General features: G+C 46.3%; 1 protein-coding gene across 1 annotated transcript in view; it reads right to left on the bottom strand.

The window, feature by feature from the left end:
* Positions 1-27155, bottom strand: part of PTK2B (protein tyrosine kinase 2 beta) — a 127042-nt gene that overhangs the window by 39433 nt on the left and 60454 nt on the right. The window contains exon 2 of the mRNA XM_082842216.1: positions 22028-22268. Within this exon, the coding sequence (XP_082698342.1) occupies positions 22028-22231 (204 nt within the window). The 5' untranslated portion in view covers positions 22232-22268. The remainder of the gene's footprint in view (positions 1-22027; positions 22269-27155) is intronic.

Below are 27155 nucleotides of genomic sequence, written 5' to 3'. Positions count from 1 at the left end.
CTACACCAGTTTTGAAATCTATGTGGTATGTTAATGAACATATCTGTCTTCTCTGCAGATGGGAGAGGGTTGGGGAGCAGAGAGCTCCCTTCAAGTCACAGGCAGCCGTCGTGCAACACAGCAATAGCCAAGTACAATAGCAATAGTACAAGCCCTGGTGTCAAACGTCTACAAGTGCTCCATCCACCCACCACCACGTAGCTAGTTTTCCTTGGACAACATATTTAAGCTCTCTGCATTCAGTTTTCTCATCTGTGACATGGAGGAAATAGCAGTATCTATTTTGAATGGTCTTACGAGGATTAAATTAGATAAAACCCCTTAAGACAGAACTTGGCACAAGGTAAATACTCAAAAAACCTTAGCATTATTTTAACACAGCAATCTCTTATAGATTCTGGTGCTTTTGTAAAAACAAAGAAAGAGTGGAAATACAAAACAAAACTCTGCTTTCCTCTTCTGCTACCTTTTTATCTCCTTTTCTTTTTTCCTTCCCTTGGAGGTGGTGGTTTGCCCAGGGGTCAAATTAGTGAGGCTGAGGGGTGGGCAGTGGCTGCAGAGCCAGGAGCGGATCAAAGGAGGAGGTGGGGCCAGGGGTGGAGAGGTCTGGAGTGGTTAGGAAATTGGTTACATACAGGTGGATTGAGCAAAGGAGTCACTATATTGAGGATAATGGGAAATAGGTTTCTTACTGTTGGAGAAAGTATTTGAAATATAGAGAAAGGAAGAATAGAGAGGAACCTTAGGTGAGGAACTGGAATTAAAAGCATTGGTGAGAGCTCCTGGTGAGAGAGAGAGAGAGAGAGAGAAAGAGAGAGAGGTTTGTTTACTGAGAAAGCCTGGGACCAATGACACCCTGATAGTCAAGTGCATACCAAGCACCCAGTCTTACTTTCCAAATACCCTTCTCCACTAAACGGATCTAGGGTTCCTTGGAGAAATGGCTGATTCCAGGGCTGGGGAAAAGAAGGTACAAGATGAGTCTGGAATATCTTTTTGTGCTAGAAAAAAGGAAGTGTTTAGAGAATGTAGGAGACATATAACAAGGAAGCAGTATCAGCTTACAGGGGCTGGCACGGGCCAAGTCTGGGAGAACCTAAGCATTGAAGTCTATAATGGTAGGAATGGATTGCATCCACTGAATAAAACAGAATCTAGGATAGACAGATAAATAAATGGGGGAGAAGAGGATGCTCTTCTTTCCAGGAGATTGCTAACTAGTAAATGTAGAAGAAAGGATGGAAATAGAAAACCACCATTTGGCAACAAACTCAGTGTCGGTTGGTTAATCAATGGATGATAAAACTGGAGGGTGGAGGTCTGATGATGAATAGGACATTGACATGGTCTTAGTGTATCTCCTTTCAGACACTAATCAAATACAAAGGAAAACCTGGCAGACACAAATGACCAGGTCATCAAAGTTAACATCACCAGCGTTAGAACAAGGTAAACAGGACATGCCTCCCACCTTGATACACTGAGAAGGGTATAGCATCATTTCTGAGATATCCCTGCTAAGAGTTCATGATGAGTCTAGTCATGAGACCTGGGTGAGAGAGGATTGATCAATCCTCAGGGATTGATAGAATAAAAGGCCTGTACTCTTTCAGACTGAGAAACTCTTCCAGATTGGAGGAGACCAAAGAGATATGACAACGCAATGCAATGTGTGTTCCTGGACCAGACAGGAAAAAGAGACATTGTACAGTTAGTACAGTAGTACAGTTAGTAAAATCGAATGGGCTCTATGTTTTGGATGGTAGAGCTGTTTGTAGCAATGGTGATTTCCTGATTTAGATGGTCACCGTATAGCTCTGTAGAAGAGTGTCCTTGTGTGGGGAAATAAACACTGGAGTCTTTTCAGTGATGGAGCAGTATTGCTGCCACTTGCTTTCAAATAATTCAGAAAGAGAATAATGATAGTGGGCATACTGTATGTGTGTTTATCAAGAGATAGAGCTACTACATACGGCAAATGATACATTTGAACAATTGGGGAATCTGGGTGAAGGTGATATGGGAGTTCTTTGGACTGTTTTTTCAACTTTTTTTTATAAGTTTGAAATAATTTCAAAATGAAGAGAGATTCTGGTGAGGGAAACTCCCAGCCATATGAGAAGTAATTTTTGCCAGGCTAGATGGGGCTTTTCAGCTTCTCTTCCACTCAGAGCCTCTGAGAGGGGCCTGACTGAATCCAGCTCTTTGCTCTGTGGTTTGTGAAACTCTCCAGGGCATAATTTATGCAGAATTTTTTCTAGGTTTCCTGCAAAAAAGCAACCAATTTCTGTTGTAGGGATGCTGGGATAAGGTTAACTCTAGATCCTTGGGGTGGAAATGCATTAAGAGACTCTTCATCCAACAGATTTTCAAAGGAAGATTGATTTCAGTTTCAGGTAAGGAAGAAGCTGGGGATTTTCTAAACATGAAATGCATTCTTGGGAGGCTGCCTGGTACTGAACGGACTTTTTATTGGGTTGCAGGGGAGCTTCCTCCTGGAGGAGCAAACCTGAAGTTCCTGGGGAGTTGGAGCTTTACCAAATGTACTCCACCCACCATCGCCATCACCCTGCTGGTTACTGATGACAGGATGTTGCATAGGAAAGAACTTGGCTGGTCTTGTCCTTGCTTCTGGGAAGGGAGCCTCCGAATGCTTGGAATTTCCTAAGCAATAAGAGTGCCTTTATTGTTCCTGATGGGTACCTTGGACCAAACCTCACCACCGAGGTTTATGGTGATGAGGTAACTCATGGTGGGCCCTTAGGTAGTCTCAGGATGGGGGCTGGCCTTGTTGGAAAGATCAACCATGTGGTTAGAGGTTTGGAGCTTTGAGTCACATGATATCAGCCTGGCCTCCAGGGAGACAAGGAGGGCTGGAGATTGAGTCAAATTACATGGTCAATGACCCAATCAATCAACAATCAATCAATCAATCAATCAATTATGTCTATAGCATTAAACCCCAATAAAAACTCTAGACACTGAAGCTGGGGGGAGCTACCTGGTTGGTAATGCTAGCTGGAGGGTGACATGTCCTAAGAACACAGAAACTTCATGTTTAGGACCCTCCTAGAACTCACCCTATGTGTCTCTTCATTTGGCTGGTTCCTATTTGTATCCTTTATAATAAAATTTTAATTGTCCTGAGTTTTGTAAGTCATTCTAGCAAATTATTGAAACTGAGGTAGTGGGAACCCCTAAATTTGTAGCCAGTTGGTCAGAAGTGTGGGTGGCCTGGGAACTCTGAGGAAGGGTGTCTTGTGGAGGACTGTGCCCTCAACCTGTGAAGTCTGTGCTAGCTCCCCAATTGCACTGGGTCAGAACTGCACTGTAAAGTGTGTCCATCCTCCAGGCACACCTGGGGAGAGACAAAGTTGACAACCACAGGTGACATACAAAGAGCACTAACTTTGGGGTCACCCAAGCCCAGGCTGTGAACCCCATTCTGACATGTACTTCTAGTAGGATGACAAGCTCCCCGAGCCGCAGCCTCCTTCCTGCTGTTCCCTGCCCTTGTCCTATGAAGCTGCAGACAGTTCCTTCATTCCAACCATCAGCAACTATCTATGACGTATGCATTCTGCAAAGTGTAGCAGGAGCCCCAGAGCTCACACAGAGCCCCCGCCTCAAGAAGCTTCTATTCAGGGGGTGAGAAGAGGAAAGCAGCTTAAGTGGTGGGGGCCCCGGAGTGGGCTGGGAAATCAGTTTAAAAGAAAAAACTTTGACACGATCTCCCCGTGGAGATCCCTTCTGCATGAGCCCTGGCTTTCCCTCACCCTTCACTGCCTCTTCTCTCATATTCACACAGCGTCTCACGCAAATGGTGGGAGCAGCAAAACCAGCCCTCCGCCCACGGCTCACAATTTGTCATTAATGAGTTCCATATTTCTTTCTCTATGAATAAATCACTTTTAAAAACAACAGTATAAGATATTTACCTACTCACAAAATTGCCATATGTAACATGACAGAAAAGAAAAGAAAAAGCTGTCTTCATTTTATCAATTGTTATTTAGCTAAGCCCAGGATTCTATTTTGCTACAGGAAAAACCTTTCCTTCCACCCACGTTGAGGGCTACTGAAAAGCAGGCCCCCGGACAGCCCATGGCTCACAGCTTCTGAGGCTTTCTTGCACACAGTGGGGTTTCTATGGCTTTTCTTCCTGCTTGGCTGACGTTGATTTATTGGCTTTATCAAATAGCGTGAAGACCCCAAACTGCCTTCACCTCTCTCCCTATTCTCTGGTATTTCCTCCTGCCGGGCAGAAACAAAGAAGGAACAGGACTAGATGCTTGTCCCCAAGCCCAGAACAATTTATTTCCAAAGAGAAAAAGGTCACCCAAGCAATTAATTACTCAATCCACTTTCTCACTCTTTTGTTGGAGCAGAGCCACATTTTTTTTTTTTTTTTTTTTTGCGGTACGCGGGCCTCTCACTGTTGTGGCCCCTCCCGTTGCGGAGCACAGGCTCCGGACGCGCAGGCTCAGTGGCCATGGCTCACGGGCCCAGCCGCTCCGCGGCACGTGGGATCTTCCCGGACCGGGGCAGGAACCCGTGTCCCCTGCATCGGCAGGCGGACTCTCAACCACTGCGCCACCAGGGAAGCCCCTGAGTCACATTTTTTAAATCTGAAATTGATTTTTGTATATAGCGTGAGGTATGGCTGAAAATGAGTTTGATTTCAGCAGGATATCTAACATTCAGGGCCTATATGTTTGGGGCTGTTTCTTGCCTCTTTCTCTGTTGCTTTGATCTAATAGTCCTTGTACCTCGGTCACATTTTATAACTTCTGTAGTAATCTCTGTATTCTCGTGATTTTCTCAGGTTCACCTAATTGTTCTTTTTATAAAATACCTAAGCTTTTTGGTTTTTCTCGCTTGAGCTTATGAAACGTACTTCATGTTAGTGGCTGGGTTTTTAGGAACAGCCTGACAGCTGTATCCCCCACTCCCTCCCCCAGAAGTGCCTGCACCTTGCCTGAGGTCACACCCCTTACTGGGGGCAGCCTGCATCCACTGACTGGTTACACTGGGGGTTTAAAGGCCCTGTCCTTTCATCCTAATTTGGAACAGCTCTGCTGGGCCATCCCAGCTCCCGTGCTCCCTGTGATGCTGCCGCGTCACAGCCCAACTTTTCTCTCCGCCCATTCTTGCCCTGTCATTCCCTGCAGGTGAGGTTCACGGGGGCTTACTGATGCTTCCTGCCTGCAAAGGGCATCTCGGGGTCTGCTTCGCGGGAGCCCATCTGAGGATCTGGCCTTCATTTGTTTTCCAGGCTTGAATTGACTCACCCTCTTTACTCTTTGGTTTATGAAGGCAAAATGCTCCTCTTTTTAAAAATGATGGAACTTAAAATTTTAATAACTTGAAGCCTTAGTTTTATAAAGTCCTGCTTAAATTCTCTTTAAAAAGATATTCCTTTGAGATGGAACGCAATTTTAAACAGGTGACTTTTGTCACTGGGTCCTCATTTCTATGTGATAAGATCCAGACTCTTTAGCGTGAGGCATAAAAGGCCCTATGGAATTTTCCTCTGTATGTTTTGTCCAGCCTCATCTCCCACGCTCACCCATGATGCACTCTAAGTGCCCGCCTCCCAGGACTACTCTCTTTCTCTCCAAGCCCAGCATGTCCCACCTGGAGGACACCTGGTCCCCTCCCCTCCCGTCCTCCCCCTCGCTGAGCTGCAAGTTATCCTTTTTAAGGCCCATTAGCACTGTGAGGTCCCCTGGGAAGCCCTCCCTGACTTGCCTAGACAGGGTTTGTTTCCGCCCCTGGGTTCCCAAAGAAGTCTGCACACACATCTTACAAGATGCTGTTATGGGTTGAATTTTGTCTCCCCCAAAAGGTAGGTTGAAATCCTAACCACCAGTACCTTAGAATGTGACCTTATTTGGAAACAGGGTCTTTACAGACTAATCAAGTTAAAATGAGGTAGTTAAGGTGGGCCCTAATCCAACATGACTGACGTCTTTATAAAAAAGGGAAATTCGGACGCAGAGGGAGACATGTACACAGGGAGAATGCCATGTAAAGATGGGGGATTTGAGTTATACCTCTAGGAGCCCAGGAGCACTAATGATTGCCAGCAACCCACCGGAGGCTAGGAAGACGCAAGGAAAGACTGTTCTCCTACAGGTTTCAGAGGGACCATGGCCCTGCCGACACCTTGATCTTGGACTTCTAGCCTCCAGGTCTGTGATACAATGAATTTTTGTTGTTCTGAGTCACCCCATTTGTGATACTTTGTTACAGCAGCCCTAAGAAATGAATACAGACATTTACCAATTAGAACTAAGACAATTACTGATGTTTGCCTTTTTAACCTCTCAAATGCAAGGTCAAAAGCCAAACCTTAGAAACAATATTATCCTCTACAAGCCCAGTCCTTGGCCCAAGGTAGATCCTCAAATACCTGAGGAATGAATGAATGATTAAATGAATAGGAGCCAGCTCTCTGGATAACAGGTTGGGGTTAATGAGGGACAGTGACCCACATTCAAAAATGTTCAAGAGATCAGGAGTGTGGTGATTAGTGACATCACCAAGGCTTTGGCGTCTACTGGATCTGGCCAAGACTGTGTGGTCGTGGCCGTGTCACTTAATCTCCATTTCCTCACCTGTAAAATGGGGAGCATATCTCTTCCATCGTGAGATTTTTGGGTGGGATTGGATAAGATAACATGTGATGTAAATAAAAGGAGCAGATATAAAATTATAAACATGTGACACTGCCCCCCTCCATTATCTAAGGAGGTTTCCATGCACCACGCAACTCTTGAACTTCTGTCGTGTGAATTTGGTAATGGGGGAGCGTGAAGCAGAGAGGTTCCAATCCAGTTGAACTTGACTTACACACTGGAAGAAGCAAAAAGTGACTGAGGGGAAAAAAAGAATGGATATTGCCATGAGCAATAGAGGGGAGAAAGATAACAGCCTTCGTGGACTAGATTTCAGAAATTTTTAAAAATGCAAGTAAAGATATTTTTGGACGGGAGCCAACCCTATTGGATATTAAGAAATGGTGATAAAAATTTTAAGAAATTTTTCTGTTTATCTTGAAAGTGATCCCTCAATGATATTTTTCCCCAAAGAGTTTTCAGTAAAGATTTAAATGGATTTCCAATTAGTTTTACATGACAGACTAATAGTTTTTTGGAAATGTGATACCACTGAGACTGGCTTCAAGGGAAAAGCAAGCTGGCCAGGTTTATGTGGGTTCCAGACACGCAAAGAGCTTAGCCTAATGGTGGCACACAGTAAGTGCTAAATAAATGCTGGCCATGGTCATGATGGGTGGACAAAGAAGAAAGGATAAGCATGGCTCAAGCCATCCTGGGGAGTAATGAACTCAAGAAGTCTATAACTGAGACATATATTTGAGAGCCTGAAATGGAGTCTAAGGGTCCCTGGGCAGAGAGGCTCCTTAGACTCTCCCAGCCTGAGTGGGAGCTGGTGCCCTGGGACCGGGATCCACTCCCACGGAGTAACTGGCTGAGCAGTGGTCAAGGAGGGAGCCATGGTTGCTGGTAACTTCCAACAGTCCTTCAGATCCACAGAAGAGGGGCAGGTGGCTGAGTAAAGCTATCTCTGGAAAAGGGATCTGAGACCATTTCCAAGCTTAAGCTGGTACTGGCAGCGGCAGGAGGCTGACGAGTGATGAATGAACCTTGGAGGATGTCAGGTCGTGGCCACGGAGAAGAAAAAATGCAGAGAAAAATGACTTCCTTCTGCTTGGAGCAAGAAAGCCACGAAGGGCTTTATGTTCCTAGGGCGAAAGCTCACGATAGCAGGCTCCTTCCTTTCCCCTTCTGCTACACGTGCAGACAGGAAGTGAGGGTCTGAGAAAGTGCAAAAACAGGTGGAAAAGGCAACAAGAGGCCTTCTTTTTAAATAACTTGAACCGAACATAAGAGGCGTCTCTGAAAAATATTCTGTTAAAAATAACACTATTATGTCAAATGTTTGGATTTACTAATAACCTACAAGGAAAGGCTCTGGATGCCAAGCTGAGATTTAGAAGGGATGAAGAATGTGATAGGTCCATTAGGACAGAACCAGGAGGACTTCAGGAACTTCTTTGAAAAAGTCTTCCTACCAAAATATCTCTTAAAGTAATGACCGATTTGTTTGTGTGGCGTGTGGTGTCTGCCTCAGAGCGAGTCACTTCAGCGTGACTAGTGAGGTTTTATTCTCACACAGGGCGATGGGTTTGGGGTGTTCATTTCACCATAATGCTCCATAACTCACATCAGTGAGTCCCAACGGGCGCCGTTGGCATTTGGGGCCCGATGATTCTTTGTTGTGTGGTGCTAGTCAGCACCCATGGCTGCAGCCCAATGAACGTCTTGCCCCTGGCCCTGGTCATCCTGACAGTGATGACAACGTGACAAGCAAAATAAAGTAGGCCGTACACGTTTCCAAACACCACTTTCCAGGAGATGTGGAACAGCCCCCAGGGAGAACCGCCGACTCGTCTATTTGGTACCTATTTTCTTCTGCACATACCAAGAATTACACAAGAAAACCTCTCAATGATTCTTACCTACGCATTCAACAATTACATACTGGGCACATTCCCCGTATCAGGCCCCCTTCTAGGTGCTATGGATATAGCAGAGAATAAGACAAAGTCCCGGCCCCGGAGAGCTCCCATCCTACTGCAAGGACAGATACCAAAGGAGTATATGTTTTGTATCAAGAACCTGAAATGTGTTTATATCTTGGCCTTAGTTCTATGCCTGGAAGCATGCTGTGGACTGAATGTTGGTGTCACCCCCAAATTCATATGCTGAAGCCCTAATAGTCAATGTGATGGTATCTAGAAGTGAAGCCTTTGAGAGGTGATTACGTCATGAGAGTGCAGCCCTCATGAATGAGATTAGTGCCCTTATAAGAAGAGACACAAGAGTGATGAGCTCTCTCTCTCTCTGCCATGTGAGGACAGCAAGAAAAAGCCATCTGCAAGCCAGGAAGAGGGCTCTCACCAGAACCCAGCCATCCTGGCACCCTGATCTTGGACTTCCAGCCTCCAGAACTGGGAGAAATAAATTTCTCTTGTTTAAGCCCCCAGGCCCGTGACATTTTGTTATGGCAGCCAAAGCATAAATTGAAGAAACGATTTAAAATACAGAAATACTCTGTATACAAAGAAACTCACTGTAGCAATTTTAAAAACAGCAAAAGCCCCACAATAGACAACCAATCCAAACAGTTTGAAAAGGACCATGAAAATGATGGGAGGACCACACAGGGTTTATGTGCTAGTTTGTAAAATTGTATAAAGAGCTTGTTAACTCCCTGTTACAGTTAGTGGGAGTTGTAGTATATAAGATCATATACAAAGCATGATAGGGATAGAAGTAGAAATAAACAAGTCCAGAATGAAACATATCACAATGTTAACAGTGTTGTCTTGCAGGGGTGCAATTATACACATATGTGTTTTCATTCTGGGTTTCCTGTGTTTGAACTTCTGTATATATTGTAGTGGTTCAGAGAATGGCCTCAAGAGTCAGAGTCTCTGATTTGCTTCGTGACTTTGGGCAAATTAACTTCTCTGCTTTGGTTTCCTCATTTGCAAAATGTAAAAATTTTCCTGTTTCATAGGGTTCTTGTGAGGATTTAATGAAATGATACAAGTAAAGAGGTCAGCAAAATGCCTTGCCCATAATAGTGCTAAATAAAATGCTATTATTATTATTATTGTTACTGAGTGAACATGTATTCATTCTACATATCGTTGGATTCAATTTTCTAATATTTTGTTGAGGATTTTTGCATATACATTCATGAGAGATAATGATTTATAGTTTTCCTCTCATGTTTGTCTCTCATGTATTTATTTTATACTTGTAAAAAAATCTCTTCAAAAATAAATGTCTAAGTTTAGCTATTGTATTGGGCTTGGTTTAGCAGATTAGGCATAACAAATCCACAGTTAAATGACAGGAGAAGACATAAGCTTCCAACTTGAGACAAATGCCATAGCTTATGCCCATGAGCTTGGTTCACGTGCTACCCGGTGGAGACCTCCTCCCCTGCTTATAGGCTCAGCTTTTAAGAGATGAATAAACTCCTTGTAAAATATAAAACTCTAGAATTAAAATGCTGGGAATTCCCTGGCGGTCCCATGGTTAGGACACTGCCCTTCCACTGCAGGGGGCAAGGGTTCGATCCCTGGTCAGGGAACTAAGATCCCGAGTGCTGCACGGTGCGGCCAATAAATAAATAAAATAAAAATGCTGACTAGACAGTAAATGTCACAGGGCTAGAGAGAAAAAGAATGGCCCGAATTCACTCAGGTCTTGATGGAAGTTAAGCTGAATGGCTGTTTTGCCTTCTAGATCCTAGAAGCTCATATGTGAGAGCAAACCTCACTGATGCAGCCATAAGAATAAAATCTACAACTCCACAGATACTCAACTATTCAGACTTTAATAAGCTCATAAAACTTAGACCAGAATTTTAGAGGCTTACGTAAATTTAGAGATCTCTTAATTTGATTCTGATTTTAAATGAAGATACTGAGATCCAAGGAGGTCAAGTGACTTGCCCAGGAGTGTACAGAAAATTCTATTTGAAACCAGCTGAAATTCTATTAACCCTCCTACACTTTATCATTTATGAAGGCTGAACTTCCTTCCAGCCAACTTCCTATTTGGTCTTTATATCAAGTGATGTAGGAGATTCCTAGTCTCATCTGTGCTCTGTAGGCTCAGCTCATCCACTTGTTCATTCATTCATTATACAGACATCTACTGAGCGCCTACTTTGTGTGAGGCTGTAAGTAGGCACTGGGGAGATAATGGTGAGCAATATATAACCCCTGCTTTCCAGGAGGCCACCTCCATTTAGAGACTGACAAGAGGCAATTACGATGCAACCTGTCAAGTGCTTGAATGAGGGAAACGGGAGCACAATGTACCACCTCCAAGTCCCTGATGCCCACCTACACTCCTCGTCTTCAATTCCGCCCCATCAAGCCTGCTCCTGTCATCCTTTCACAGACCCTCCAAGACTCTGAGTATCTTGTGAGTTCTCAGATCCTCTACCATGACTTCTTACCCTGGGGCCCCACCTGGGGGATGGTTGAGAATCCTTCCCGGGGGCGTGTGAGCCAGGTAGGCATCCTGCAGGCAGAAGTGGGTACTTAGGGCAGCGGCCAGTCCCAGCACCCCTGAGCTTCTGATTCAGTGAATTTGGATGCGACTTGGACAACATTTCAACCCCCCTGGTGACTTCAGATTGCTTGCCTCATCTGGGAAGACTGTAGCAGTGGTTATATGAACCCCTCTGCCCACACCCTATTCACAGCACCTCTTGACAGTTAATGCCACTGACCCCAGACACCGCCCCCTGTACACACCAGGTCAGCCTGAAGCTCCCTCTCCCTTACTGGAATCTGGAGTTGAGACGTGGAATTCTAACCAGTCTCTGTGGGCTTCATAACTGGAATCCGTCCATCCATCCATCCATCCATCATTAAATAACTACTCATTAATTAATTCAGCAAACTGGGGAAACAAAACGTCCCTCTCTCATGGAGCTTATTTTCTCTTGGGGGTTAACAATAAACAAATAAGCATAATAATATCTCAGGTTCTGATAAGTGCCAGGAAGACAAACAAAACAGGTAAGGGCACAAGAATGATGCCGGGGGAGGGGTCGGGTGGGGTTGCTGTTTTACATGGAGTGGCCAGCAAAGTCCTCTCTGATATGGCGGCATTTGAATGGATCCCTAAAGGAAGTCAGGGAGAGAGGGGTGGCCTCGTGGGGGAAGACCCTTCCAGGCAAAGGGACCAGATTGCACAGAGACCCCGAGGTGGGCATCTAGTAGGCCCTGTGTGCTTGGCACATCTGGGTGACTGTGAAGAGGCCAGTGGGGCTGAGGTGGGGAGGGAACGGAGGAAAGTGATGGGGGAAAAGGTCAGAAGGGCCAGGCCAGGGCTCGGCAAACTTTTTCTATAAACGGTCAGGTAGTAAATATTTTAGGCTTTGTGGGCCAGATGGTCTCTGTTGCAACTACTCAACTCTGCCCTTGTGCTCAAAAGCACCATAAACAATAGTAAACAACTGAGTGGGGTTTTGTCCCAATAAAGCTTTATTTACAAAAATGGGTGGTGGGCCGTATTTGGCCTGCAGGCCTTGCTTGCTGACCCCTGTCGCAGGCCAGGGTAAGGACTCTGGATCTTATTTTGGGTGAGGAAGGTAGTCATCAGAGAGTTTAAAGTAGAGCAGTGATATGCTCGAAGCTATACCTTAAATATATCCCTCCAACTGACCTGTGTTTTAAAAATTCACCATGGCCGCTACCTGTGGAATGGATCACAGGGGGATAAGGGCAGAGGCAGTTCGGAGGTGAATGCATCATTCCAGGTAAGAGATGCTGACAGCCTGGACCAGGGAAGAGGCAACGGAAGTGGTGAGAAGGAAATGGTCAGAATCCGGATATGTTTTGCTGGTAGAGCAGACAGGATTTCCTGATGGATGAAGTACAGAGTGTGAGAGGAAGAAAGAATTCAAGGAAGACTCCTAGGTCGAAAGCCTGAGACACAATAACTGAAAGAACAGAGCTGCAGTTAGTGGAGCCGGACAGACTGGAGGAGAAGCAGAGTTTCAGGCGAGGATTCTGAGCTGATTCTTCGCACGGAGGCTGGGCGGCCAGCAGAGATGGCAGGAAGGCAGGTGGACACGTGGCCGGGAGTTATGGGAGGAGGCTGGAGCCAGCGTTTCAGATTTGGGCACCACTGGGTAAAATGAGAATTTCAAGCTATGTGACTGGATGAGATCGCCTGAGGAGTGACAAGGGACCAGCCTGTGGCGACATACAGCCTGTCAGTGTCACGGGAATCAGGCCAGGGAGGGGACAACCCACAGCCGGCCGGCAACTGAGAATCCCAGGAAAGGGCAAGGAAAAGTGATAAGCTTTCATCAGCCTGCGGTCGCTTTCCGACACTCAGCCTTGCATCACTGTGGGTGTGCATACGTGTGCAAAATGCTCATACACCCCTGTGTGCTGTGTACGTGTGTCTGTGTGCCCCTGAATGGGGGTGGCAGCAACTGCCAGAGTGATCCCAACTGGTGGCTGTCGTGGCTTGAATGGTGGCCCCCAGAAGATGAGTCCAAGGCCTGGAACCTGTGAATGTGAACTCATTTGGAAAAAGAGTCTTTGCAGATGTCATTAAGTTCAGGACCTCAAGATGAGATCATTCTGGACTATCTGAGGGGCTCTTAAATCCAATGACAAGCGTCCTTATAAAAGACACACAGAGGAGAGACGCACAGAAGGAAGAGAAAGGAAGAGAAAGGAATACGAAGATGAGGCTGAGATTGGAGTGATGCAGCCAGAAGCCAAGGAAGCCTGGAGCCACCAGAAGCTGAAGGAAGCAAGGAAGGATTCCACCCGAGAGCCTTGGAGGGAGCCCAGTCCTGCGACCCCTTGATACAGTCTGGCCTTTGGCACTGCGAGAGAACACACTTCTGTTGTTTTAGGCCATGAGGATCGTGGTAATTTGTTACAGCAGCCCTAGGAAACAAATAACAACAGCAATACGAATTCTGAGTTCTTCACACACCTAAGGGATAATTTTTAAAAAATTATATATACACTAATATGTACAAAATGGATAACGAATAAGAGCCTGCTGTATAAAAAAATAAATAAAACAGAATTCAAAAATTCAAAAAAAAATGATTGAAGAGCAAAATAATAAAAGTTAACATAACTTACTGTGAAAGCTTTCATTTGGATGTGCTAAAAGAGCCTGTACCTAACAAGGACATTCAGCAATGCTACTGCTGTTTAAAAATAGAAACGTAAGCACAGGCACCTGGCTGCTAATTTGTGGACGGAATGAATCTGGGCGCACAGTGAATAAAGGGGCCCAGGATGCTGCACGTCCGCCTCGAGCTTGCCTCTGCAGGTGTCGGGGCTGGGTGGGCGGGCCTGCCGCGCACATACAGGAAATGGGGACGGGGTACAGAAAGGAGGGGGTCCTTGTGAATGTGCCTCTTTTTATAGCACTGTGAGTGTCTCTGTGGTGTCGGTCCGTGGTTTCCTGGATGAAAACAGCCTCAGGTTTCCCAGGGCTGTTCTCATGTGTGGGGAGCTGGCCTTGTGTGGCTCCGTTATTCGCTTTAGGGTAATCTTTCTTTCAGCGACAGCAGCTTCCTGGGACGAGGAGTCACGAATTCCCTTCCTCGTGCACCTCAACCTCATGGTCTTGCCCGCGGAGACATGCGAAGAGGGCAGCGGGGATTGCTCTGGAAACAAAGGACGTGGGTCCACGAACTGTGGCCTGGAGACTCCTCTGACCACAAGCAGCTGCTGCCCCTGTGTCTGCTCGGGCTGCTACAACAGGTGACCACAGACTGGGTGGCTTACGTGACAACATTTATTCCTCAGTGTTCTAGAGGCTGAGAAGTCCAAGATCAAGGGGCCAGGAGACTGGGTTCTTGGTGGGCGCTCTCTTCCTGGTTTGCAGACAGCCACCCTCTGGCTGTGCCCTCACATGGCAGGGGAGAGAGCTCTCGTCTCTTCACCTTCTTCTCAGGACATTAAGCCATCGTGGGAGTCCAACTGTCATGACCTCAAGCCAACCTCCTAATATCATTGCTTTGGGGGTTAGGGCTTCAACATATGGATTTGGGGCGGGGGATCGGGGGGAACACACATTCAATCCATAACACCCTGTGTCTGGTTAAGTGATAGGTTTAAACTTGAAAGTAACTGGGATGAATGTCTGATGAGTCTAGTGCAGGGACAGTGGGTCGCAGTATCTGAAATCTCCTTCTCTGGGAATATTCTGGAATGTATTGTATGACCGCTGAATCTACAGGGAGGGCAGTTAGTCCAGGCATGTGTAGAGCAGGCTGCCTTTGGGACTGGACTGTGCTCTCCTCACACACCAGGTGAGCGGCACCTGCTGGCCATCCCGCAGCCTGGAATCCCTGCTGTAGAGGGGAGGGGACACCACTGGACCAGTGGGAAGGGCACAGGATGGCTCCGTCTCTAACCCTCCCAGGGATGTAAATGTGGATGCTAAGTGGGGTGATGCTTCAGGACAAAACAAGGGTGGGTCTTGATCGTGGCTTTTCAGCATGATAGAGGCTGGCTGAGGGAGAGGGTTTTTGAACGTGGGCGCTCTGCTGGCATCCTTGGAAGCACACCATATCACACACAACTGCCTCATTTTCTGCTCAAGGCCCTCCTGTATGAGACACAGATGGTCCACTGATGGATACAGATGGGCCCATGCAGGGAGTGGGTCAGCTGGGGTCAGCAGGGGAGGGAAAAACACCACGAGCCAGCAAGTCAGTGTGCCAGGCAGAGAGGAGTGAGAACGGCAATTAGCAGTAGGTGACCATTTATCCTCCGAATCATGATGCTCTTGAGATTGGCAGGGGCACTGTTCATAGTCATCCCTGGACAGTGTGTGTAAACTAGGACTGTCTGATACAACCGGGACATATGGTCAACCTACCCCGAAGAGAGTAAGAGTGGAGACGGGAAAAGGAGCAGGGAGAGGGAGAGAGAGAGAGAGAAATGAAGGAGAGGCTGTAAGAGTCAAAGAGAGACGTCCTGTGTGGGCACATCTGCGTGGCACTCTGCTGGTTGTTTACAAAGTGTTATCTTAACCCCTTTCCCAGACAAGCAAATTAGCATGTTAGAAAAATACATAATGATAGAAGACTCCACTTGCTCCAGAGCTCCAGAGCTCCCAAACAAACACAATTTCCTATGAATATCAAACAAAGGGGAAATGGAAAATCAAGAAGAACAAAATCCATTTCTCATTCGGCACGTTGCTCCCTTCCCTCCAACACCTGTCTCACTTCTGTTGGGTCCTAAGCATAAGGGCCAGAGCTTACTTACATAGCTTTTAACAACCCAGAGAAAGCATCTGAGGAGATTACATTTGTATAGAAAGAAGCTGAGAATAAAAAGGAAAACATGAAATCAGCAAGGATGCATGGAGTAACCATGTTTTGGAAATGTTTTACCACATGGACTGTGCCAGGGCGATTCTCCATTGCTTCCATTTGATCAGACACAGCTGTACGGAGGTGTCAGAATTTTAGGAGTGTTCTTATAGAAGGACAAGTGCTTGGCCAGCTTGAAAGGGATGGCAGTACTTTGACACAGAGAAGATGGTGAAAGAAGATAGAGAGCTGGAAGTAGAAAAATCCATTAGAGGATGCAAACCCAGCTAGGCAAGGAGACTGCAAGAAATGCTCTGTGGAAGCAGCGGGTGGGACGGGCCGGTCCAGGAGATTCTCAGGCAGGGAAGCTGGTCTGGACCTACACGACCGGACACAGCGTCTACAAACAGGCCTAGAACAGCAAAGCAGTTCCTTGATGTCTGGACCAAGCTCTTTTGTCTTCTATGCTCTCACAGAATCTCTGTCTTCTTGTCAGAGCTCTTGCCTCCATTTGTAAAGGTTTATTCATTAGTGGGGGTCAATGTCATTCATTAGTGTGAGCCCTTGAACTCAAAACCCATTGAAAGCAGGGAGTGCCTCTGGGTTTTGGGATTTGATGATACTTCCAGGTCATAAGCAGCCTGGTGTCAGGTACTTTTCCCCATGGTATACATGTAACTCCAAGATCCACATCCCAGAATTGTTTGTATTCTGTTTTTACAGCTTTGTTTAAAGCCCAAGCTATCTTAATGACCTTGGACTCAATTTTATATGACACAGAACTAAGTTTCTGAAGAGCCTGAAATGCATCTTGTCAATGAACCATGCATACATAAGCACAGTTTCTGGGAGGAATCATATTAATGGATTCAATCTGTCCAAACTCTTCAAACAGGTTGGGTAAATCTTGCTGCATTGCCGTCTTGTCTACCCACAGAGTAGTACTACATACACTTAATGTTTTAGATCTAATTGGAGGCAATCCCTTCTTCTGTCGTTCTCTCTCCCTTTCTCTAGCTCTTCTCTCACTTGAGTATGAGCGTGATGATTTCCTTTTTCTTTCTCCAGAGCGTTCTTTCTCCCTTTCAACACAAACTTGTGAAATGGATGGTGAAATTATTCAGGATTCCTTCATTAATGAACTTACCCATAGCTATGGCTCTAACCACCACCCAGAGGCTGAGAAGGTTCAGATGTCTCTCTCCAGCCCAGTTCTTTCCTCCAGAATGATATATCAAAAAGCCTACTCAATATTTTCACATATTTAATGTAATGTGAAAATGTTAGAGCATCCCAACTGCACTTGACAGGTCTGAAACTGAACCTATGAGTTCCCCACTCCCCAACCAGTTTCTCCTAAGTGTTCTTCGTCTTGGGGAGTGGGACTTTCTCCACCTGAACTAGGGCTGCTGTTCTTTCTTCCTTTTTTATTTTTATTTTTGGCCATGCCGTGTGGCTTGAAGTATCTTAGTTCCCCGACCATGGATCAATCCCGGGCCCTCGGCAGTGAAAGCGTGCAGTCCTAACGACTGGACTTCCAGGGAATTCCTAGGGCTGTTGTTCTTGACACCTCCCTCTTCTTTATTCCTGCATCTCTGGTCCATCAGCAAAACCTTTCATTTTCCTCTCTTAAATTTTCTAGATTACAATCACTTCTCTCCATAGACCATGGTGGTTAAGAGTGCAGGCTCTGGAGGTGGATTGCCTGGGTCTGAAAACAGTCTCCACCACTTACTAGCAATTTGCTTAACTCTTCTGAACCTTGTTTCCTTATATATAAAATGGAGATAATAATAGTATGTGCTTCATAGGGTTCTTCTGAGAAGTCGAGGAGATAATGCATATGATGTGCTTTCAAAACGGTAGCTGCTATTATCACCACCACCACCACCATAAGCAGCACCACCATCATCATCGTCACCACCACCATCATCATCACCATCTCCACCATCATCATCATTGCTACCATCACATCACCACCACCACCAACACTATCAACATTATCATCATCATCATCAGTCCTTACCATCACCAATACCATCATCATCACCATAACCATCACCATCATCATCACTACCATCACTATAAACACCATACCACCACTGCCACCATCACCACCATCATCAACAGCATCAACATTATCATCACCATCATCATCATCACCATAAACATCATCATTATCATCACCACCATCACCATAACACCATCACCACCACCACCACCACCATCATCATCATCATCACCACCACCATCAACACCATCAACATTATCATCACCATCATGATCATCATCATCATCTCCGTGGCTAATCTAAGCTATCATCATCTCTTATCTGGATCACGCCACGCCAATAGCCACCTAACATCTCCTCACATCCATTCTTGCCTTCTCCAGTCTATTTTCCACTATGTAACCCAAGTGACCTTTTAAAAATGCAATCTCATATCACTCGCATGTTTAAACTGTATCAGTGGCTTCCCACGGAAGATGGGGTAAAATCCAAAATCAATAGCATGGCCTAACTAGTCAACTTTGGACATCCTTTAGCCTCAAACCTGACATGTGTGTTGGTCACTTCAGGATCTTAGCACATGCCATTTCCTCTGCCGGTAACACTGTTCCTCTTGCCTTTTCCTCCTTCCTTCCCTTCATGAGCAAAACCTCTCTGAAATGGTAACATTCACTGTCTCCACTCTCCAACTGACTGCATGATGGCTTCTGCCCCCATCTCTTCACTGAAACTGCCCAGTAGAAGATCATCATAGCACCTGTTGCTGAAGTCAATGAACCTATTTTTAGCCTTATCTGATTTGACCATTCTGAGTGTCTGACTGCTAACCACTCTTTCCTCAAAGTTTCCTCTGCTTCTGTCACCTTCCTGTTCTCTTGGTTCTTTTCACCTTTCTCTGGATGATTCTTCTTTTTCCCTTCATTTGTCCCTCTTTACCAGCCACTTCGAGGTTGGTTTCCCAAGGTTTCCTAACTGGAACTCCTTCTCTTGCTCTGCTCATTCTCCGTGGGTGATCCTACCTATTCATATGGTATCCATTGCAGAATGACTCCCAAATCCTCACCTCTAGGTCCTTTCTCCCTCCTCAGCTCCAGGCCCACATTCCTCAATGAGTGTGTTTCATAAACACTTCAAACACAACACATGTAAAGCTGAAATCTCAGAACACCCTTCCTTTCTCTGTTGGTATCTCAATGAATGGCATCAACACCCATTCAGCTGCCCAAGCAAAAGCTTGAGTCGTCCTTGTCTCCCTCCTTTCTCTTCCTCCCTACGTCTAGTTAATCATCAAGTTCTGTTGACTCTGCCTATTTAGATGCACTCAGATCTGTTGACCTGTCTTTGTTCCCAATGCCACTTCCCTAGTTCATCATTTCCCGCCCACACTATGGCCACAGCTTCCTAATCCATCTCCCTTTCACCAGCTTTTCCTCTCTCCTACCCTTTTTGTACTTTGGTCAGAGTTTAGGAAAAACGGATCCCTAAATGATTTCCTAGAGAACTGGTTGTCCAACTTTTAAGAGAAGGGTTTCTTAGGCAAATAAGGAATGGCTGACTTAAGAAAACATCACCTCTGTGGCTCTTTCTTGGTGACCCACCATGCACGACAGCATATTTAAGATTCTGAGAAGTCCTGTCACAAAGGAATTGGTTCAGGATTGCTTAACCAAGCATTTCCCAAACTTCTTTGACCATAAAAACCCTTCTCCAGCATGCACGTCTTAACATCTTGCAGGACACTACATACTGTTTCAAAATACAAATCTGATCATCTTACTTTATTTGAAAATATGACAGATAAGTGGATAAACACTAAAAGAAGATGATTTGAACTTTATTCTATGGATGATTAGAAACCCTTGGAGATTCTTGAGCAGGGTAATGACCCACACAGTCAATAGCTTCCAATGATTGAGCTCCTGCCATATGCTGGACGCTTCCCATCTATCACCTCTGATCCTTACAACAAGGTTACAGGTGGGCATAATCCCCAAGTGAAGGGACTGAGCCAGGTTAGTTGTGTTGGGTCTAAGGCCATAAAACCAGTAAGGGTGGAGGAGTATCGGGCTCAAAGTCTAGGTGATTTGAAAGCCATGGCTGTTTGCAATAAGCAGGTGACATGTTGCCTATAGGACAGATTGGAAACAGGCAAAATCACAAGGCTGGGACATAAACACCTAGAAGGCTATCGCTTCTTTCTTTGTTCCACCTCTGTTCTCACGCCCCTCCAGGTAATGCCTCAAGAGCTAGCCATTCTTCTTAAGCTTGGGTCTCACTGCCCGTTCTGTAGGCTATTGTATTTTTTCCCCTTAGACACCTAGCAAGACATCAGACAGCTCCAGGAAAGCTTCTTCCCTGCTTAAAAGCTGTGTGTTTCTAATACCTGTCCAAGTACAAATCCCTTAGCTTGATATTCTAGGCCCTCCCTTATTGGCCATCAAATTTCCTTTCTGATCTTGACGTTAGATACTTTTCTAAATATAACCCATGCTCCAGCCTCCCTGGAGGCTCCCATGAGCAGCCTCCCTGCCTTTGTTCTTGCTGTCCCTTCCTCTTGGAAAGCCCCCTGCTCTCCTCAGCACTGCCTCTTCCAATCTACCAATCCTTTAGGGTCCCTTTGCATCATAATGCCACAGAAAACGCTCTAATCTGGTCTAACCAGATGCTCTTTGGGTTTCAGCACAAAAAAGCAGGGAGGTGCTCCGAACATGGGAATCAGGTTGCCTTCTGAAAATTAAACTCGAAAACCCCACGGTAGATGGCATCAGCTATCTGCAAAGATGATACACCCAAAGGAAGACTCAAGAAGTAGACAGTTAAGGAGACATGAAAACATCCTCCTGGAGGAAGGTGCCCAGGGCTTGCTCTCGGGACACAACTGTACCTACAGATCTGGAACCATAAGATGCAAACAAGGCCCTAATCAAATCAGTTATAGGAAACAGAGGGAAGAACCAAACCATCATCAGTTGTGACAACTGGCTAAGACAGTGACCTAATCAATTACATCCTGCTCGGGTGTACTGAAGTACAGCGTGTGCTGTTACAGACAGAAGGCAGCCAAAGGGACAGACGTGGAGAGGCTGCTGCCAGCACCGGGCAGAAAAGACGCTGACTGAGTTTGGGGGATGCTGACTTCCAGGACAGGGAAGGATTAGTGATGAGAGGATTGGAGATGGTTCATCCAGCTTTCTCAGACCTGCGCAGTTTTCCCAAGGTTCTCCTGCTTCCTTTGTTCAAATTACAAACCCACTAAGCAAACTCTGGAGAATCGATTTGGCTTTCTTTTGCATCATCAGAAAGGAATATTCTGAGAGTGGAAAGGGATATCCTCATTGTATCTACCTCATGGCGCTGTGGGGAGGATTCAATGAGATAATGTAAAGGGATTGAGTCAGGCATGTACATAGTAATTATTCAATAAACGTAGCATTTAAAATCAATCTGTGTATTGTGACTCTGCTTCTGATGACAAGTTCTTACACGTTTGGCTAAAGAGAACTGGCTTCCTGGTGTCTAGGTGCCCTGATGACTGTGGGTACCTGGATTTGCACAACAGATTCCGAGGCCCTGGGTGAAAGTGAACCAGCTGAAGTACTGCCTCAGAAAGGGCCTGGCAACCATGCCCCTGGTCGAGGGCATCTCTAGTTCATGAGCATCCTCTAAACGCCTCACAGCTCCCTTCTGTAAGCACGCAGCGCATGTCCTAAACCACTTTTGTTCTATTTTCAATGCAATCACTTGTGTATTCCAATTCCATGAGAGTGTAAACCCTGTGAGGGTGGGGGGAGCTTACATACCTTGCAGAGCCTCAAATCTCATAAATATTGAATGAGTTGAAATGAGACAGATCAAAGCTTAAGCAAACGATCTGGGGTTCAAACAAAGGCTACACAATCTGTGCCTCAGGCTGCAGAGCCCTGGAGAGGAGGCCTGGAGCCACAGGCAGGCTGAGAACATCCCTCCAGGGCCCCCAGCCCAGGTGGTGGATACAGGAGAGCCTGCCAGGCTGAAGGAGGGATGCTCAGCTGCCCAGGAAGATGAGGGAGAGACAGACAAATGGACGGAGCAGGCAGCACCCACCACACTCACCCGGATCTCGGTCTGCACAGTGCATTTAACTAGTTTGAAGTTCTTCCCAGGGTTGAAGCTGTTGCTATAGAAGCAGACCTTGAGGATCCGCACGTCTTCCTTTTCCACGTCTACTGGCACTGCCACCATGGGCTCTGGGGGGCCTTCAGGCCGACGTAACGTGCCCACCTTCACTCGGCTCAGGGTCTCAGAAACCCCGGACATCCTCTCAGACGGCAGCTAGGACCGGCACATCGCAGTCCTGTGGAGACAGCAGAGGGACAGCCCTGAAATGAGTGGTGTGGGCCCACACGCCTCATCCCCCTGGGACAGCACCCAACAAGCTCTGAGACCTGTGCAAAGCACACATCCACCCACTCCCGAAAACTCCCCTTAAAGGCATCCAGCTTCATGGATGGGGAAGCGGAAACAAAAATAAAGGAGCAGTTTGCCTAAACGTCCAGGTATCGACCTGGACCCAGAGCTCGCAGGCTGTGAGCTCTCTGCTAGAAGCCCCCTCTCGCCATCACTTTTCTCCTCCCACACTGGCTCCCAGGCAAGGGGCCCACACGTTGCAAACGCAGCTCTGAGAGGAGGCGGCCCCAGCCTGGTTCCAAGGCACAGCTGAGCAGAAAAAGCAAAGAGCGAGACAGTAGAAAATAGCAGGAGAGAAACAGGGACAAGGGGAGAGAAGCCGGGAAGGAATCGAAGTGGAGAATGGGTGGCCTGGAGGGCACTGGAATGGGAAAGACAGGCAAGGGCCCAGGTTGGGGGGCCAGCCTAGTAGCTGAGGGCTCCGCCCACCCACACCTGCAGCCGCCAACCTGGGCTTTCAGGGCTCGAAGCCTCAGTCCCACAGGAAGTCATCTCCCAGAGCATCACGCACCGCATACAGAGGGACAGCACCCCGGCAGCCCAATCTGCGAGGTCTTTCTGCTGCGGGGCGAAGAGGTGGGGCTGGGCCTCCAGACCCAGCCCAGTTCTGATGACAGTTTGGTTGACATCTATATAGACTGTAAGAATCCTAGGAGTCTTTAGATCACCCCAAATCTCAGCCAGATTGGTCCTGGCCTCTGGATCCCACAACAAACAGCTCTGTAGGGTTTATTCCCACTGGTCTAAAGCAGAAGTACCCAAAGGAAGCAATGGAAGTTCTAGCTCCAGACTGGAGGTGTCGATCTTGCCTCCACATTAGGAGCCCCTGGGGAGCTGTCAAGAAAGTCTAAATGCAGACCCTGTGCCCAGAGATTGCCACTGAGGTTGTCCGTGGGAGGCCTGGCATTGGTATTTTTAAGTTTCTAAGGATGTTTCTAACATCCAGGCTGGGTTGAGAACCTCTTCCAGACTAAGCTTAGCTCTCATATGGAACCCGCTCTTACAGAAGAATCTCTCCCTTCTAACAGGAGACTGTGATTTTAGGCGGACATTCCTCAGACTGGGAGCTGGGGGCTGAAGGACGGAGCTGGCAAAGTTAAAACACAAATGGGACAAATGAACTTATTTACAAAACAGAAATAGAGTCACAGATGTAGAAAACAAACTTATGGTTACCAAGAGGGAATGGGGGGGAGGGATAAACTGGGAGATTGGGATTGACATATACACACAACTACATATAAAACAGGTAACTATTAAGGACCTACCATATAGCACAGGGAACTCTACTCAATACTCTGTAATGACCTATATGGGAAAAGAATCTAAAAAAGACTGGACATATGTATATGTATAACTGATTCATTTTGCTGTACAGCAGAAACTAACACAACATTGTAAATCAACTAGGCTCCAATAAAAATTAATTAAAAAATACAAATGTGGAGTCAAATATTTTAGATGTGGCAGCAAAGTCTATGTTCATTCAATCACACTGCTGGGCACTAGAAGGGAAACAGACAGTCACTAGCTGCAAGGAGTCATTCCTTTAAAAAGCCAGTGTGTATTATGAAGACATGAAAGAGATGCTATGAGGACAAGGAAAGAAGCAGGATGTGTCCCTTCCATCAGGGCAGGCAGACAAGGAGCAGAGCGCCAGCCTGAGTCCACCTGGGCAGGCAGAATTTGGGACAAGACAGATGGAGAAAAGACTACCCAGTCTGCTTTATTTTAGAGACTAGTATGTGTATTCTAGAAGCATCCATGCCTTTTTTCAATGTCTACTGGACCTGTCCCGTGTGCCAATCCTCTGCTATGTACTGGGTGTGTGTCTCGGTTTCCCCAGACCTTCAATAAGGAAACCGGGGAAGTAGCTTGAGAGGCAACCCCAGGAAACCTACCAGGGAGTGGGACGTGTAGGACAGGGAAAGGAAGGCAGCCTCTTATCAATGGAGCGATCACTTGGACAACTGCAGAGGAACCCTGCTGGGAGCCCTGGGAGCGAGGACAGAACACACGCTGTAGAGCCACTCCAGCCAGCGAGCGACAGAGCCACACCACTTCTTAACAGCCATCATCCCAGCATTTCCAGCCAGTTCTGCACAAGGGCAGAGTGGACCCAGAGCCAGAGGAAGTCCCCAGGCAAAAAGATGCAGATGCTGGCAGGTAAAAGTAAGCAGAATACTGAAATGGCAAGGCCCAAGGGGACATCAGAAGGGACCATGACAAATCTGCTATAGGATGTGAAAAAGAGGGAAGGATGTCTTGCCCCTAAAGAGCGTACACTCTAGTCATACAGACAAACCGTATATATATATATATATATATAACCATCAATAACACACACACATCTGGTCCTAGGTTCAGGATCTCCTGTGTCTACTGAGCCAGGGGCCCCATGACCCCTGGGCATCTGTTTGTATAAACTAATTTCCAGGCAGGGGTCTCATGACACAGTTTTGTGAAACAGGCATCTGGGTAGGAAGGAAATGGAGTAGCATATGGTGTCTTTCCCCAGGGACTAGATCATGCCAATGGAAGCCAAAGGGCCTACACCCCAAAGACCATTTGGAAAATAGGGGTGCAAGCAGTGTCATCAGGTTGGCCAGTAGGAACGTGGACTCAGAGCTGGAAGGAGGCCGTTATACCCACAGCTGCAGGTCACACCATGTGGCTTCTGGACACCCACAGTGAAGGGGACGGGGTGCCATTCAGAAGATACCCCCCAGCCCAGGCAGCATTCCCACCCAAAGGGTACTGGTGCTGGTGAGCACACAGAGACACCCTGGGGACTCCCTGAAATACTAGGGGAGAGTTTGAAAGAGAACAGTTAAGTAGGAATAATATGTCAGTAAAATACAAGAGATCTGGCTGTTACGATCTTGGAAGCTCCACTTTCACATGTGATGTGTGTCATTGGCTGAAGAGAAGAGTGAAGGAGAGAAGCCCTCTCTGAAAGGCAGAGCCCAGTATCAGAGGCAGAGCAAGTCAGAAAGCTTCGCCAGGACAGAGGTCAGGGCAGAGTCTGCAGGGGGAGGGCGTTAAGTCCCCACGGTGCTTTTAACCTTGCGGTTACAGCCAGTGGTGCAATGAGATGCGGTACTTTTAAACTTGAGGGGCCAAGAGGATGTAAACATGTAACGAGGATGTGGGGCAACAGGAATGCTCATTTATCGCTGGCGCAAACTTTGGAAGACAGTTGTATGGTTTCTTACAAAACTAAACAGACTCTTACATGATTTATCAGTCATGCTCCTTGGTATTTACCCAAAGGGGCTGAAAACTTATGTCCACACGAAAATCTGCACATGGATGTTTATAGCAACTTTATTCATAATTACCGAAACTTAGAAGCAATCAAGATGTCCTTCAGTAGGCGAACAGATAAATAAGCTGTGGAATACTTTTTCGTTTGTTTAATAAACTTTTTATTTTAAACGCGTTTTAGATTTACAGAAAAGTTGCAAAGATAATACAGAGAGTTCTCAGATACCCCTCACTCAGTTTCCCCTATTCTTAACATCTTACCTTACTATGGGTACACCCAAACGACGGAATATGATTCGATGCCCAGAAGATATGCTCTAGCAAGCCATGAAAAGGCATGGAGGAACCTTAAATGCATATGACTAAGTGAAAGGAGCCAATCTGAAAAGGCTACAAACTGTATGGTTTCAACTATATGACATTCTGGAAAAGGCAAAACTATGGAGACAGTAAAAAGATCAGTGGTTGCCAGGGTTTGGGGGAAAGGAGAGATGAATCGGAGGAGCATGGAGGATTTTGAGGGCGGTGAAAATACTCTCCGTGATATGATAGGGATGGATACACGTCATCATACACTTGTCGGAACTCATGGAATGCACAACACCGACACTGAACCCCGATGTAAACTACGGACTTTGGGTGATAGTAATGCGTCACTGTAGGTTCAAAAATGTGATGATGAGAAACCACAGCCTGATCGTTGACTCCCGTTTCCCAGCCTAACTGGGCAGTGCCTGGCTCACGCAGGAGCCAGCCCCCACCAGACCCTGATCAAAGAGCAGTGTTCATATTCTACATCCAACCTAGACTGATATGTTGGCCATCATCAACACACTCGGATGACACTGGTTTCTTATCGTCATTGGTTTTTTCCTGGCCTTTGGTTCAGGAGCCATCACTCATAGTAGTCAACGTGGATCCCATTGAAATATCTTAGCAAAATCATTTCAGTCACCCGGGATCTACCTTTGCCTTCAGACCAATGCTAGTCCCTCAGGTCTGCCCTTAGTCCTTTGTAGTGGTAACCTTGGGCTATCTATTCCAAAAACAATTACAATTTAAAAACTTTAAAAGAAACATATGTGTTTTGCACAACAATCCTGGGAGATGTGCAGAGATGATTATGACCATTTTACAAAGGAGAAAACATACTCAAGAAATTTTAAGCCATCTGGTCAAGGGATCATGCTTGTTGAGTAGCAAACTCGGATCCCAAAGCAGATTTGAATCCAAGTTCAAAGTTTTTCCCACCTTCCCATCTGCCTTTGAAGAAAGTAGTATCTCTTGATACCACAGACGTGGGCACAAACTCCATGCAAGAAGAAATGTGTCAACCCAGCATGGAACACCCCAGTCTGTGAAGAATCCAGAGTCCTCCTGGCTTAGAGAGCATCACCCCTCCCCAAGCTAGGACTTGGTCATGAGAGGTCTTGGAGGTGTTTGGCCGAAAGACCTCAGCCCAGAAAGGTGGTGCCCACGTCTCTGCTGACACGTGGCAACTCCCTCA

Source organism: Leucopleurus acutus, assembly GCF_964270905.1.
Source record: "Leucopleurus acutus genome assembly, chromosome: 7".
NCBI lineage: Eukaryota > Metazoa > Chordata > Mammalia > Artiodactyla > Delphinidae > Leucopleurus > Leucopleurus acutus.
This window is presented reverse-complemented; position numbering and strand designations above follow the sequence as displayed.